This window comes from Salvia splendens, chromosome 13 (assembly GCF_004379255.2).
Source record: "Salvia splendens isolate huo1 chromosome 13, SspV2, whole genome shotgun sequence".
Taxonomy (NCBI): Eukaryota; Viridiplantae; Streptophyta; class Magnoliopsida; order Lamiales; family Lamiaceae; genus Salvia; species Salvia splendens.
The window spans coordinates 29,379,520-29,395,176 of NC_056044.1; the positions used below are offsets into that span (position 1 = coordinate 29,379,520).

Consider the following 15,657-nt stretch of genomic DNA (forward strand, 5'->3'; position numbering starts at 1 on the left):
GAACCATATCAATTAATTAAAAAAAAGTGAGTTATTATTGACAACATCATAAGTACTTTTCAATGTATACAATTCAGATGTGAATATTTTAATAACTCCAACTTCATAAAATTATATTTTCCCTCATTAGCTAAAAAAATAAAATAAAAATAAAAATCCTATTTTGCGTTTTACCACTGTCATTTTTTTCATTTTAAATTTAAATTAATAAATCATGTACTCATATTTTTATTATAAAATTAAGGAAGTCTCTAAAATCATTAATTATGAATCTATGATCAAATTTTGGTATTCTGCCTGAACATTAAATTTAATTTAAAATATCGTAAACTTTATCTTCCATTTAATAATTTTCATGACAAGTCAATCATCTTTTTTAATGGATATGATTATATATTTTACTAATCTTTTTTAATTAATAAAATATACATATAGAACTGTAGTCAATAAATAGGGTTGCTGGTGGTAACAGAAAATGTCCGCCACGTAAGTTGATGTCGTTATTCACATTCAACAGTTACAAACACGTTTCACCACATTCATCCACACATTCCCATTTCCTTTCTTCTTCCTAAATTTTCTGCAAATCTTCATTCCTTTTCTACTTTACTGCATTCATTTTTTATATTATTATTATAGCTGTAACAATTTATTTACTACTACCAATTTGGAATGTAGCCGCAGACTATATCTACGTTCACGTGATCGCACTTCACACTCTATAAAAAATGGCGGCATTCGTAGAAATCTCTGCCGCCCTTCATTCCTAACTCGTGAAGTGTGAACTCAGCATTTTTTAGTCTTAATGTTTTCTTCAATTCTCCACACTTAATCATCTTCAGCTCAGAAACCCCAAAATCAAGCAACGACATGACAAAATCCATTTTCCCGATTTTCCTCATTTTACTCTCCTCCATTTTCTCACACTCACTTCAGCTGAATAATCAGCAGCAGCCGATCAAAACCGTCGTCGTTTTGATGCTGGAGAATCGCTCATTCGACCACATGCTGGGTTGGATGAAGCAATCCATCAACCCCTCAATCAACGGCGTCACCGGCCGCGAATGCAACGCCGTGAACTCCAATTCCACCGACATCATCTGCTTCTCCGACGACGCCGAGTTCGTCGATCCCGACCCCGGCCACTCCTTCGAGGACGTCGTGCAGCAGGTCTTCGGATCCGCCTCCATCCCCTCCATGTCCGGCTTCGCCGAGCAAGCCTCCACCATGGCCGAGAAAAACCTCTCCCAAACCGTCATGAAAGGCTTCCGCCCCGAGAATCTCCCGATCTACGCCGAATTGGTCAAGGAATTCGCCGTATTCGACCGCTGGTTCTCCTCCATCCCCGGCCCCACCCAGCCCAACCGCCTCTTCGCCTACTCCGCCACCTCCCACGGCTCCACCAGCCACGTCAAGCGCCAGCTCGCCACCGGCTACCCGCAGCAGACGATTTTCGAGTCTCTCCGCGAAGACGGCTTGGATTTTGGGGTCTATTTCCAGAACATTCCAACCACATTATTTTATAGAAATCTGAGGAAATTGAAGTATGCATCTAAGTTTCATGACTACGATTTTAGGTTTAAAAAGGATGCTAGGGCTGGGAAATTGCCCAATTTGTGCGTGATTGAGCCGAGATATTTCGACATTTTAGGGTTTCCGGCCAACGACGATCACCCCTCTCACGACGTTGCGAATGGGCAGAAGCTCGTGAAGGAGATCTACGAGTCGCTGAGGGGAAGCCCGCAGTGGAATCAGACGCTTTTCGTCATCACCTACGATGAGCATGGAGGTTTCTATGATCATGTCCAGACACCCTTCGTCGATATCCCCAATCCCGATGGGAACACGGGGCCGGCCCCCTATTTCTTCAAGTTTGATAGGCTTGGTGTTCGTGTGCCTACTATCATGGTGTCTCCTTGGATCAACAAAGGGACTGGTATACTTTCATGTTCTTAGATAGTTGTAGTACTTGCTTTCACTTTGCATGATTAAAGATTTTTATAATCATGTCTTTCACATTCTTGGATATTTAGTCTTGGAACATTCATTCATGGAGTATATAGCCTTTTGAAGTTTATATGCTTGCTTTCACTTTGAAGGAAATAAGTTCTTGATGATGAATGCGTTTCACATTCTTGGATATCTAGTCTTGGAAATTGGAAAATTCATTCATACATAGATGCTTTAGGCTTTAGGAGTTTATATACTCAGTTGCTTTCACTTAGCAGGAATGAAGTTCTTGGTGATGATTGTCTGTCAGATTCTTGGAACATTCATTCATAAATATATATACATGCTTTTGGCCTTTAAGAGTATGTATAGTTGCTTTCACTTTTCAGGAATGAAGTTCTTGATGATCATGTCTTTCACATTCTTGCATATTCTGTCTTGGAACATTCATTCATAGTTGCATAGGAGTTTATATTTGCATATGATGATATTGATCTATAGTTGCTTCAACAAACAGGGCTGATTTTCAGTTGTTATATCTGAAAAAACTTGATTGATTTTGTGAATAATCTGCCATGTTGAGTTTTACTGCAAGATATTTGTATCTGGTATATAAAACTAGTCAGTGGATTGGATGGCAGCTTAATTTGTTGTTGTGGTATGTAGTGATAAGCAAGCCAAAAGGGCCGGCTAACAATTCTGAGTTTGAACATTCATCCATTCCGGCAACCATAAGGAAGATCTTCAACCTCTCATCCCACTTCCTAACTCATAGAGACGCGTGGGCTGGCACATTTGAGCAGGTTTTCAGCGAGCGAACATCCCCACGAACTGATTGCCCCGGTGGGTAACAAACTCATCCTTAATCGGTTGCATTATGGTTGACATGTGAAGCCTCAGTTGTTAGCTACAACACACTTCCCATACACACAGTTTGATAAAATTCCACATTATCTGCAGAGGTTCTGCCTGATGTGAGTCCTTCAAAGAGGATTCAAACGGATGAAAACAGGGGCTTGTCGGAGTTTCAGAGCGAGGTCGTGCAGCTAGCTGCCGTTCTGAATGGAGACCACTTCTTGAGCAGCATCCCAGACGATTTGGGGAAGAAGATGAGCGTGAAGGAAGCTCATGGATACGTCAGAGGTGCCGTCTCAAGGTTCTTGAGAGCGAGCAGAGAGGCTACCAAACTGGGAGCAGACGAGTCCACCATTGTTGACATGCGTTCTTCTCTAACCACACGTTCCTCCAGCCGCCACGGCTAGTTTCGTTCAGCGGAATGGGAACTCTCTGCCGTTGTTGGTGTGTGTAAGTAGCAATTCTTTTTGGGTGGCTGTGTAGTTGATGAGAACTGTTCATGGGGTTTGCATCTTTGTATCTATCAGAATTTTCTATCTAAATTGTGTTAGTTTCTTTGCATAAGATGTTCATTCTCATGTCTCAGTTGAATCTGTGATGGAACGTTTCTTTGATTTTAATTGATGCACAAAAGTTTGTAACAATGATGCTAAATTACACTTTCATGTCTCATTTAGAGTAGTTGTACATGATGTAGTTCTATTCTTAAGAACTTTTTTTAAAAAAATTACAGTATAAACTAGTAATTATTATTGATTTGGTCTGACTTGTAACTTTTGAAATTATAATATAAAATTATACTAACTTTTTCAATTTTCCGCAATTTTCTCATATCAGTCAAAATAAAAAATAAAACTGACAATACCAATATGACGTGACATAAAATGATACTCCCTTCGTCCTAAGATATTAGACTCGTATATCATTTTGGGCCGTCCCAACATACTTGAGTCATTTCTATTTATGGTAAAAATTTACTTTATTACCAACTCCACTTATACCACTAAACAACACCTTCTAAATTCTCGTGCTAAAAGAAATGAGTCTAATATCTTGGGACGGAGTACAACTGTTTTGGATAAATTACATCACTTTATGATAAAACAACAACAATTTATCCGAAATGATGTGATTTGTGCTACACTAGTTTTGATCAATTATTGTCGCATGCATAATTGTGAAAAATTGAAAAGTTATGATTTTTATCTTAGGACATACGAATTAAACAAAAATTATAATTTAAATAATAATTATTTCAATTTTTATAGGTTACATTTTACTCAAAAAGTAAACTTTTAAGGGTATCATTTTATTTCAAATTTGAGATATATAGTAGTAGTACATACGAAAAATTGAAAAGTTATGATTTTTATCTTAGGACATACGAATTAAACAAAAAATATAATTTAAATAATAATTATTTCAATTTTTATAGGTTACATTTTACTCAAAAAGTAAACTTTTAAGGGTATCATTTTATTTCAAATTTGAGATATATAGTAGTAGTACATTTTTTTTATTATCTTGTAAAGGAAGTTTTTAGGGTCAATGTAATAGTATTCGAGAATTCATAGTATTAATTATTATTGAAAAATGAAAGTGTTTCTTCCTTTTGGTAAACGCTATTATGTGAATTTGCGACTCTTGTTTAAAACCATAACGACTCCAACTCATAGAAACGGTTGAAATTAACCGAAAAAACAACCACATTTCATGCTTTCTTGTTTAATCATTTTCTGGGGAGTGAGTGAGAGATGATGATAATGGGTCACCTTCTCCATCACATTTCCCCTGCGTTTCCCAATTCAAAACCCACCCCTAAATTTTCCTGTAAATTTAGCGTCGATTGCATCAACAATATCGATAAATATTCTACTAAACCCCCAATTAGTTGGTCTACTAACCTAATCTCCGTTGCAATTGCTGTGGCCCTTGTTGCTCCACTTCCATCTTCTGCAATCCCATTTACCCCTTTCAATCCCAAATCTTCTTCAACAACCACTCCTTTTTCACAGGCACAGAATCTTCCCACTGGGTTGGAAAACGGGTATACCTTTGCTCTCTCTGTCTAGATCTTCAATCCTAATTTTATACGTGTTTTCCCCTTTTAGTGTGTTTTTAGCAGTTCAGAGTGTTAATTGAACATCTTGCCAATAATGTTTTACTAATTTGATGCAAAATTGATGATGATGGTATAGTTAGGTTTCCGAAATTCATGTTACTGGTAATGAATGTCGGAATAAATATATGCATGTATCAAATTAGGGGAATTTTGTGAATCTCATGATAAGACTAGGGCTCGAAGAAAAATGTGGCATTTAATGTAATGAGTCTTGGACTGGATGCAGAAAAATTAGACCTTGTCCTGCAATAAATCCAGGGTGTATATCAAGTAATCCCAAGTCATCGAATTTTTCGTTTCCATGGAAAATCGAGGGCTACTCTTCGAGCGGTGCTGCCATTCAGGTCAGCTCCTATGCTTTCTTTGATACGTCTGATGTTGGTTAAACTGAACATGGGATCTAACTGGTGTGTGGTATGGTATCAGCAACTGCAAGATGCAATCCTAAAAACTCAGAAGAATGCCAAGATCCAGCTTGTTGAAGATACACCTACCGGTAACTCACTACTCGATAAAATTTTAGCACAACCATGTTATATAGATGAGCTGGACAAGAAGCAATGCAAGTATCTGAGGATCTTGTGTATGCATTTTTGCGTGTTTCTGCGGTGTTGGTTGTATTAATATGTGCATAAATTTCAACAAGGGGGAATGATGTTGTTTGAGGGTTTTTACTCCAACTAGAGTTAAGATGCTTAGATTGTTGCATGTAATGAATTGAAGTTTCGTTTGATGAAAATGTGGGAATAATGCAGGGATGTATCTGCAGGCTGAGGTGGATGGAGGATTTGGTCGTGACGTTGTGGAGTTTCTGGTGAACGGAGACGTGGTTTCTTATAGAGCTATGGCGACCAAGGTAACATACGTATACCCCTTCACCACAGCCTTGGGGGACTCGAAAGGGCAGGAAGAGAGACTGCAGCAGATCGTCAACGAATTAGGCTGGTATGCACCAAGGTTTGATTTGATGGACTAGATGTATGAGTAGATAGTGTTGCAATCATGCTCCAAAATGTCTAGTGATGACATTTTCACAGGCAATATGGATTTGTAATCATAAACTGGAATTTTTGTATTGTTTGAAGAAAAACTCATTGATCAGATGTGCACGAAAGTTAAAGCATCATTGCATTCTCATTTCTCTGTAAACAGGGAGAGTATTCATGCAGATGTGTGAACCTAAAGCTCAAACTTACTGTATTTGTTAAGTTGAGCTAATCCCCCGTTCCAAAAAAATTTTTTAACGATAAAATAGAATTTAGTTGATTGGATGCTTGCATATGTTGTGTTGCTATGAATAGGTCGTGTAGTCGAAAATTGAAGATATTGTGTTTAAATCGTTGCACGTTTCTATCATTTTCTATTAAGTAAATATAGATTCTTTCTTTTTGCATAATGGTGGGGGTAGAGAATTGATATTTGCAACAAGTTCATTCACTCTAGTTTTCAGAAGTTGTAAACAACTTCAAGCAACCATAGTATCATCCTATTCTTGTAGTTGGGATCAATGTAATTAAAAAACATTTTTTCTCAGCACTTGATGTATGGTGAAGGATCCGACATTGATTGTTACTACATATTTGGCACAACATTTACATACAAAAAAGGGGAATGGAATTCAGTGTTGAAAATTATGCGGATTTAAGAATGGATATGCCAGTTTATCAAACTGATTAACTTTCTATTTTTGGTTTATAATGGATTGAAAAGAGCAACACATAATTATATGAATGCTGGTCTCATCAATTGATCTCCTTCAGAAGCAAGGCACAGATTTGGTGGTAATGCTTTTTCAAGAGAGCAGCTGCTGGAACTGCTCTGCACATGTAGGGCTATGATTAAGAAAGAATCGCGGAGGTGATATAACTGGTCTACCCGATGAATGCTCCTTTTAATTTAATAGCTAAAACTGGTATGAACTTGTGGCAAAACAGTTGCATTAGTTAAAAAGGAAAAACTGCTGTATTAATGATGTAAAAGAGAGAACATCAGTAAGGCTCTGCTACCAGATCTATCAGAAGCTCAGTGCTTTGTACTACTTGAATGTATAAAAAGCACACAAGTGAATCGTGGCCTCTGCTGCTCAAACTTCTCAGGAATGACAAAGTGTGTTTAGGTTAAGACATAGGCATGGGCATTGGATACTTACTCCATAAGGTGTATGTGGTTTTGGTCTATCATGAGCTGAAAATTGCCTAGGGAATTTGGTTGAGAACTATCCAGAGGCATTGGTGGCTGACAGGGATTTCCAAGAGCGAAGAAACCATTATGACAATTACAAATCATGATTTTTTTTTTCTGGTCTGAGAGCTTTGCAGGAAAGAGAAGTTCCATATTTTGCTTCGAAGGTGACAAGATTCTAGATATGTCATCAATATACTATGCATTTTCTTCTTTCGATATACATGTTTATGTTTTTGTGCTTATGTACTTTCTGTTATGATCAGATATCGCGAATACAAACCTAAAGGAGCCCAGAGGTAATGCTTATTATGGATCTCATTAAGGAATTAACAATCTTGTTATATTATACCAGGACACCTTCAGGAACTTTCACCAAATTGATGCAATTGCACATTTTCTAAATTTACCAGTTGCAGAAGCTGTAGCATTCGAGACCTATTTTACAGTGTGATACAGGCTAGCTATGCTGCTTCTTTAAGTTGTTGCATTCTCTAGCCACACAGACAACTACGACATTAGCAGCCGCAAAATCTATTTTATGCACTACATCCGCGTTTGATTTTTAAATAGATATGCACTTGTTATGGTGTCAAATGAGTTGGGTTCCAGTGATGAATTGCAGGTGGATTGAATGAAACTCGACCGATGAATAAATCCCATTTGATGTTTAACTGTTTCACTTAGCAGATGACACTGAATCTGCAAGAAAATAAATTCTAGCAATTTAATTGTGGAAAAGTCTAGTTTTTTCTCCTTGCTTCAGTAGAAATGTTGTAACTTGTAACATCATCATCAATGACTTTTTTTTTGCATTTTCTTCTATATATATATATATATATATTTCTGCAGATAATCCCTTCAGCTCATTCTGTCTCATCAATGCACATCCTTTGCATTCAGACTCATCACAGAGAGGACACATGCTCCACCGATGGAAGCTGACCTCGCGGATGCCAAGCTGCGAAATGACCAAAATGCCCTCTTCGCGGTCTATGACAGCAGGCCATGACGACATACGAGCATTCAAAAACTTCACCAAATATAGCCACGGGAAATACAGTTTTCCTCTCTTGTTGGTTTCTCTAGAGTCTGATATTCTTGTGCCAACTGCCATGAATCAGCGTGATCTGTAAAACTCAATATAATTAATGTACCTCTCACTCATACATTTTGCAGATGTGGAAATCATTAACGGCATTAGTAGTCATATGCTTAATTGTACTACACTATTATAGAAATTAATTCAACAGAACACTTATTTTTGAATAATCTCATCAATGTTTCTACAGTATTGTAGGTGCTATACCAAGTGAAATAAACGGATCCTGTGCGTTGCGTCGATGCATATAAAATTACATACGAGCTTCCGAACGTGCATGTTGAATATATCAAGCGACATATTTTTCTCTTCTTTTTTGAAAGAGGATTAATAATAATGTTACGTGACATACTTTAGCGCACTAAGTTTAACATCGATGAGCATCATTTGGAAATTCAGAAAATCAAGCATTCACAACATAAAATTCCTAGTATTAAATGAAAATTTAAATTACAAACAGTGAATTGAGTTAACATTTTAACCAGGCTTAATTTTAACCATGGTTAGGGTTTAAACTCAGACACCTCAAAAACTCTCCCCAAAAAAAGGTGGGGTTTTACCACTTTAAATAGAGGAAATTCAGAGTTATAATTAGTGCACAATTTATCAGCAAAATATTCCTTTTTCCGATTTCTCCTTCAAAGCGTTAGATTCTCTCATTTCAGTGTTCTTTAAATCTGAAATTCAGCATTGTTCTATGCATACTTTGTTGATCCAAGCACTCAAACACCATTGAAAATCCATTTATTTAGCTCTCCTTCTTTCTTTTAAGCTTTATATATATATTATTTCAAAATTAGTTTTTTAGTTCCTTTTCAGTGGAGAATTTCATCAAAAGGTTCATCGGAAAATTTTCTTCACGTAGAGAGGAGGTAATGTTGTATATAGTTTATGTGTTTTTCAGCATTGATGGTTATTTGATTGTAATCTGTACACAGGATCATGTTTTTTGAGTTCACGATAAATTGCATGTTGCTGATGATTTTGGGAAATTGGGGTTTTGTTTAAATCAATGTGTTGGTGAGCTTGATGTTTTAATCATGGCTGACGATTTGTGAGTTGATTGTAGTGAAGGTTTATGTGATTATTTCTATGTATTTTCTGCCTCTTATTCACAGCTATTATGCATAAACCTTTTGTGCTTGTTTGAAGTGTATTTGTCTGGAGGGTTTGCTTCTCGTGGTCCTCTTTTTGGTTTTGGTAATGAGGGGAATAGATTCTTATGTATGAAGAGATTGAAATAGTTTTTTTGCTCTTACTGCTTGTTGTGAGTTGTTGAATTGTGTTCTGTAGTTCTTCTTTCAAGAAGATGCATCTGAGGTTTTGTAGATCTGTTGGATGAGATCATCATATGCATTGAATTGTGTTTTATAGTCTTGTTTGAATGATTTCTCATTGAGTACAGAGTAAAGAATAGTCAATTCTGGAGTCGAGTAAAATTTGTAAAACCATTTTAGCCAAAAAGATACGTATCTGATCAATGATAGCATCGAATTGATAAATACTAGTAATTAGAATTGTTTAAAACAAGATGGTGATCGTTTCTGGTGTTTTTCCTTTTTTATTGTGTGAAAGTTGTAGAAGGGGTTTCGCGCCAAGATGGGTTGCGCAGATTTAAAATAAGTTCGGTAATACTGTTATTCCCGAGATTCTATTTGTCGGTTGGTGTATGGAGTGCGTACTTGTTTGTCCGCATACATTAAATAAGTTTCAATAGCATTTATTTGCAGCTTCACTTTTCTATCCAGAGTTAGAGTGCATATCACGGCTTAGGCCACGTGTCGAATATGAAATGGGAGGCCGACTCTAATTTTTAGATATACGGTGTTCGTTTGGATTTTGTCATCGATAACACACCTTTTCTCCACGTTATTCACTTTTATATTAATGACAACTTTTAATGAAATCACTTATTATGTTTGTAGATGAATATTTTAGGTAACATTACACACACACACACATTTACTATGTGTGCGTTGATCATGGATTCATTGTTTCTCTTTAATATCCATGCTTTTTCAATAATTATTTGACAATTCAGATTCCATTCTAATTCCTACAGAATCAACAAGGATTGTTTGAGTAATTATGAATGCATCTGCTTACTTCTTTGACAATTTATCCCACAAGCATGCGTGTTTTCAAGTTATGTACGTAGTATTCAATCTATTGATGAGTGGGTCCTATCAATTTGTTTTATATGCATAAAACTAGACTTTACTGACTCCTGAAGTCCGAAATTTAGCATTTTTCCAGGATTGTTGTTTCAGAAATGCATTCATGCTGATATTCTTCTGTCCAATTTTGATATATCTCAAAAAGTTTGGTAGTAACTTTCCTATAGTTATATATCTCTGCTTTGTCCTTATCATTGCACATGGTCTTTTGTTTTCCTTTATATATTTTTAGCACATGGAAAATTAACATGTATATCTTGTGACATTCATATCAACTAGTAGTATTTTTGCCAATTCATGTTTGCTATTTCCTCAACATTCTTGTTGCCTTCTTTTCCATTTTCCCCTTTCATTGTCTGTTTTTTCTCCTGATTGAATAGCTTCCATTCATAAACCTTCAGAAGAATATACATGTGCAAAACAGTGCATTCCATGTTCTGGATGCAATTCCCTCAGTTCTGAACACAAAGGTCTTTTAATTGCTGCATTACCTGTGATGAACGTTTAGATTATACATATCGTCTAATTTTGTGAGACGCTGTTCCTTATTCCATCTATAAAACTTTATACTATTAATTTGTAGGTTTTCAGAGCTGAGACTGGTATATCTGAAAATGACCTCCATCTCTAGCTTCTTTCGACCAGACACATTCTGGGCGTTGTGCAATAGGTGCAACATACAGTATGAGTACACAAACATATTTCTCAATCAGACTCTTCTTTGCTACCGCTGTCATCAGCCCTTTTTGGCGACAGCTATACCTGTACAGAGCCACAGTTCACGCCCTCGTCCTTTCCCAAATCAACAACAACAAGACATGCACGCTGCTTCACAACCATCAGCTTCGAGAACCTCTCAAGCTCCTTCATCCCATGCACCTAAGAAGCATGCCAAAAGATGGAGAAATACGAGGGAGTTATCTGAGAGAAACAAACATGCTATGCTGATAGGGAAGGCTAAAACAGAGATCCGTCACCAACTAAATGAATGGGAGAAAGAAAAAGTGACCTCTTCACTTTCGAATGGACAGGATATGGGCAATGTCGTGCATGCTTCGTGCAACAATTCCAGAATTTATCCAGAGACAAAAAATGAACTAAGTTGGAGCCTTTGAAATCCTCCACTTTCAAAGAGACTGTTGTGGGAGCGAAGCCTGATGATGATAATGTGTCACCTTCTCCATCACATTACGCGTTTTCCCCTTTTTTAGTGTGTGTTATCTTGGTTCTCAATTCAGAGTGTTCATTAATAGTATTGGAATAATGTTTTACTAATTTGATGCAAAATTATTCCAATTGAGTTAGCACATTTATTAATTTAGGTTTCCCAAATTCATGTTTCTGGTGATGGAATGTTGGAATATATATATATATATATATATATACATACTATTAAATTAGGGAAATTTTGTGAGTCTCATAATAAAACTAGGGTTTGAAGTTTTCTTCATCATGATTGCATTCATTTTGAAGAAGGAAAATGTGGCATGTAATTTGTATTGGATTGGATGCAGAAATATCAGACCTTGCCCGGCAATAAATCCAGGGTGTTATCCAGTAATCCCAAGTCATCGAATTTTTCGTTTCCGTGGAAAATCGAGGGCTACTCTTCAATCGGTGCTGCCATTCAGGTCAGCGGTTCTCCTTTTTTTGATACGTCTGATGTTGGTTAAACCGGACTAGGGATCTAACTGTTCTATGGTATCATCAGAATTTTCAAGATGCAATCATAAAAACTCGGAAGAATGCCAAGATCCAGCTTGTCAAAGATACACCTACCCGTAACTCACTACTCGATAAAATTTTAGCACAACCATGTTATAGAACTGAGCTGGACAAGAGGCAATGCAAGTATATGAGGATCTTGTGTATGCATTTTGCGGTGTTTGTTGTATTTGTATGTGCATAAATTTAAACAAGGGGAGTTGGGTTCAAGTGATGAATGTAAGATGTTGCAGGTGGATTGAATGAAACTCGATCGATGAATACATCCCATATGAAGTTGATCTGTTTTACTTAGCAGACGACACTGAATCTGCAAGAAATGGATATTCTATCAATTTTATTTATGAAAAAGGCTAGTTTCCCCCACTGCTTCTGAAGAATGTAGTAACAGGATCAAATACAGTGAATTCTGCATCTACATCATCATTTTGCATTTTTCTTATACCTCATCAATGCACATCCTTTGCATTCAGACTCATCACAGAGAGGACACATGCTCCACCGACGGAAGCTGACCTCGCGGATTCCAAGCTGCAAAATGACCAAAATGCCCTCTTCGCGGTCTATGACAGCAGGCCATGACGACGTACGCGCATTCAAAAGCTTCACCAAATATAGCCACAGTAAATACAGTTTTCCTCGCATTCCCTTCAGCTCATTCTGTCTCATCAATGCACATCCTTTGCATTCAGACTCATCACAGAGAGGACACATGCTCCACCGATGGAAGCTGACCTCGCGGATGCCAAGCTGCAAAATGACCAAAATGCCCTCTTCGTGGTCTATGACAGCAGGCCATGACGACATACTCGTATTCAAAAGCTTCACCAAATATAGCCTCAGTAAATACAGTTTTCCTCTCTTGTTGGTTTCTCTAGAGTCTGATGTTCTTGTGCCAACTGCCCTGAATCAGCGTTATCTGTAAAATTCAATATAAATAATGCACCTCTCACTCATACATTCTGCAGATGTGGAAATCATTAATGGCATTAGTAGTCATTTGCTTAATTGTACTACACTATTATAGAATTTAATTCAACAGAACACTTATTTTTGAATAATCTCATCAATGTTTCTAGAGTATTGTAGGTGCTATACCAACTGAAATAAACTGATCCTGTGCGTTGCATCGAAACATATAAAATTACTTACGAGCTTCCGAACGTGCATGTTGAATATATCAAGTGACATATTTTTCTCTTCTTTTAATAATGTTACATGACATACTTTATCGCACTAAGTTTAACATCGATGAGCCTCATTCGGAAATTCAGAAAACCAAGTTCACAACATAAAATTTCTAGTATTAAATGCAAATTTAAATTATAAACAGTGAATTGAGTTAACATTTAAACCAAGCTTAATTTTAACCATGGCTAGGGTTTAAACTCAAGACACCTCAAAAACTCTCCCCCCCAAAAAAGGTGGGGTTTTACCACTTTAAATAGAGGAAATTTAGAGTTATTTCTAGTGCACAATTTATCAGCAAATATTCCTTTTTCCGAAGCGTTAGATTCTCTCATTTCAGTGTTCTTTAAATCTGAAATTCAGCATTGTTCAATGCATACTCTGTTGATCCGAGCACTCAAACACCATTGAAAATCCATTTATTTAGCTCTCCTTCTTTCTTTTTAGCTTTATATATATTATTTCAAAATTAGTTTTTTAGTTCCTTTTCAGTGGAGAATTTCATAAAAAGGTTCATCGGAAAAATTTCTTCACGTAGAGAGGAGGTAATGTTGTATATAGTTTATGTGTTTTTCAGCATTGATGGTTATTTGATTGTAATCTATACACAGGATCATGCTTTTTGAGTTCACGATAAATTGCATGTGGCTGAAGATTTTGGGAAATTGGGGTTTTGTTTAAATCAATGGTTTAATCATGGCTGACGATTTGTGAGTTGATTGTAGTGATGTCCAATCCTGAATTGTGTGTGTGTGTGAAGGTTTATGTGATTATTTCTGTGTTATTTCTGCCTCTTATTCATAGCTAATGTGCATAAACCTTTTGTGCTTTATAATTTGAAGTGTGTTTAACTGGAGAGTTTGCTTCTCATGGTCTTTTTGGTTTTGGTAATGAGGGGAATAGATTCTAATGTATGAAGAGATTGAAATAGTTTTTGTGCTCTTACTGCTTGTTGTGAGTTGTTGAATTGTGTTCCGTAGTTCTTCTTTCAAGAAGATGCACCTGAGGTATTGTAGATCTGTAGCATGGATGAGATGATGATATGCATTGAATTGTGTTTTGTAGTCTTGTTTGAATGATTTCTCATTGAGTACAATGTAAAGAATAGTCAATTCTGGAGTCGAGTAAAATTCATAAAACCAGTTTAGCCAAAAAGATAAGTATCTGATCAATGATAGCATCAAGTTGATAAATAGTAATTAGAATTGTTTAAAACAAGATGGTGATCGTTTCTGGTGTTTTTCCTTTTTTATTCTGTTAAAGTTGTAGAAGGGGTTTCGCGCCAAGATGGGTTGCGCAGATTAAAAATAAGTTCGGTAATACCGTTATTCCTGACATTCTATTTGTCAGTTGGTGTATGGAGTACGTACTTGTTTATCCGCATACATTAAATAAGTTTCAATAGCATTTATTTGCAGCTTCACTTTTATATCCAGAGTTAGAGTGCATATCACGGCTTTGGCCACGTGTCTTATATGAAATGGGGTGTCGAATATGAACTGGGAGGCTGAATCTATTTTTTAGATCTACGGTGTTCGTTTGGATTTTGTCATCGATAACACACCTTTTCTGCACGCTATTCGCTTTTATGTTAATGACAACTTTTAATGAAATCACTTACTATGTTTGTAGATGAATATTTTAGGTAACATTACACACACACACATTTTTTATGTGTGTGTTGATCATGGATTCATTGTTTCTCTTTGATATCCATGCATTTTCAATAATTATTTGACAATTCAGATTCCATTCTAATTCCTACAGAATCAACGAGGATTATTTGAGTAATTATGAATGCATCTGCTTACTTCTTTGACAATTTATCCCACAAGCATGCGTGTTTTCAAGTAATGTACGTAGTATTCAATCTATTGATGAGTGGGTCCTATCAATTTCTTTTATATGCATAAAACTAGACTTTACTGACTTCTGAAGTCCGAATTTTAGCATTTTTCCAGGATTGTTGTTTCAGAAATGCATCCATGCTGATATTCTTCTGTCCAATTGTGATATATCTCAAAAATATTGGTAGTCACTTTCCTATAGTTATATATCTCTGCTTTGTCCTTACCATTGCATATTATGTTATGCATATGTGTGGTCCATTATATATTTTTAGCACATGGAAGATTATCATGTATATCATGTGACATTCATATCAACTAGTAGTATTTTTGCCAATTCATGTTTGCTATTTTCTCAACATTCTTGTTGCCTTCTTTTCCATTTTCCCCTTTCACTGTCTGTTTTTCACCTGATTGAATAGCTTCCTTTCATAAACCTTCGGAAGAATATTACATGTGCAAAACAGTGCATTCCATGTTCTGGATGCAATTTCCACAGTTCTGAACCCA

General features: G+C 36.4%; 3 protein-coding genes and 1 long non-coding RNA gene across 5 annotated transcripts; all 4 read left to right on the forward strand.

Moving 5' to 3' along the window:
• The first annotated feature begins 581 nt into the window (after nucleotides 1-581).
• Nucleotides 582-3,449, forward strand: LOC121762305 (non-specific phospholipase C6-like). The gene is made up of 3 exons (XM_042158139.1): nucleotides 582-1,936; nucleotides 2,617-2,793; nucleotides 2,911-3,449. The coding sequence occupies exons 1-3, from the start codon at nucleotides 871-873 to the stop codon at nucleotides 3,210-3,212; spliced, it is 1,545 nt and encodes a 514-aa protein (XP_042014073.1). The 5' UTR covers nucleotides 582-870; the 3' UTR covers nucleotides 3,213-3,449.
• Nucleotides 3,450-4,512: 1,063 nt separating this feature from the next.
• LOC121762308 (thylakoid lumenal 17.9 kDa protein, chloroplastic-like) lies at nucleotides 4,513-6,028 on the forward strand. The gene is made up of 4 exons (XM_042158143.1): nucleotides 4,513-4,852; nucleotides 5,154-5,271; nucleotides 5,354-5,423; nucleotides 5,683-6,028. The coding sequence occupies exons 1-4, from the start codon at nucleotides 4,560-4,562 to the stop codon at nucleotides 5,901-5,903; spliced, it is 702 nt and encodes a 233-aa protein (XP_042014077.1). The 5' UTR covers nucleotides 4,513-4,559; the 3' UTR covers nucleotides 5,904-6,028.
• A 126-nt stretch (nucleotides 6,029-6,154) lies between these two features.
• On the forward strand, nucleotides 6,155-8,294 carry LOC121762309. The gene is made up of 3 exons (XM_042158144.1): nucleotides 6,155-7,275; nucleotides 7,375-7,407; nucleotides 8,012-8,294. The coding sequence occupies exons 1-3, from the start codon at nucleotides 7,212-7,214 to the stop codon at nucleotides 8,242-8,244; spliced, it is 330 nt and encodes a 109-aa protein (XP_042014078.1). The 5' UTR covers nucleotides 6,155-7,211; the 3' UTR covers nucleotides 8,245-8,294.
• Nucleotides 8,295-8,789: 495 nt separating this feature from the next.
• On the forward strand, nucleotides 8,790-12,578 carry LOC121762311. Of its 2 annotated transcripts, XR_006042190.1 has the most exons (4): nucleotides 8,790-9,082; nucleotides 10,971-12,018; nucleotides 12,099-12,255; nucleotides 12,346-12,578. It is a non-coding gene; the product is annotated as an uncharacterized LOC121762311 (long non-coding RNA). The 2 variants fall into 2 exon arrangements; XR_006042189.1 differs by having other exon boundaries at nucleotides 12,099-12,577.
• The last annotated feature ends 3,079 nt before the right edge of the window (nucleotides 12,579-15,657 follow it).

What these genes read in the sequence shown, in the direction of transcription:
- LOC121762309 (XM_042158144.1), top strand. Translation starts at nt 7,212, where the DNA reads ATGATTTTTTTTTTCTGGTCTGAGAGCTTTGCAGGAAAGAGAAGTTCC. An exon ending in TTCCATATTTTGCTTCGAAG is followed by an intron (nt 7,276 to 7,374) that starts GTGACAAGATTC and finishes TGTTATGATCAG; the next exon opens with ATATCGCGAATACAAACCTA. An exon ending in AAACCTAAAGGAGCCCAGAG is followed by an intron (nt 7,408 to 8,011) that starts GTAATGCTTATT and finishes CTTTGCATTCAG; the next exon opens with ACTCATCACAGAGAGGACAC.
- LOC121762308 (XM_042158143.1), top strand. Translation starts at nt 4,560, where the DNA reads ATGATGATAATGGGTCACCTTCTCCATCACATTTCCCCTGCGTTTCCC. An exon ending in CCCACTGGGTTGGAAAACGG is followed by an intron (nt 4,853 to 5,153) that starts GTATACCTTTGC and finishes GACTGGATGCAG; the next exon opens with AAAAATTAGACCTTGTCCTG. An exon ending in TGTTGAAGATACACCTACCG is followed by an intron (nt 5,424 to 5,682) that starts GTAACTCACTAC and finishes GGAATAATGCAG; the next exon opens with GGATGTATCTGCAGGCTGAG.
- LOC121762305 (XM_042158139.1), top strand. Translation starts at nt 871, where the DNA reads ATGACAAAATCCATTTTCCCGATTTTCCTCATTTTACTCTCCTCCATT. An exon ending in TTGGATCAACAAAGGGACTG is followed by an intron (nt 1,937 to 2,616) that starts GTATACTTTCAT and finishes TGTGGTATGTAG; the next exon opens with TGATAAGCAAGCCAAAAGGG. An exon ending in CCCACGAACTGATTGCCCCG is followed by an intron (nt 2,794 to 2,910) that starts GTGGGTAACAAA and finishes CATTATCTGCAG; the next exon opens with AGGTTCTGCCTGATGTGAGT.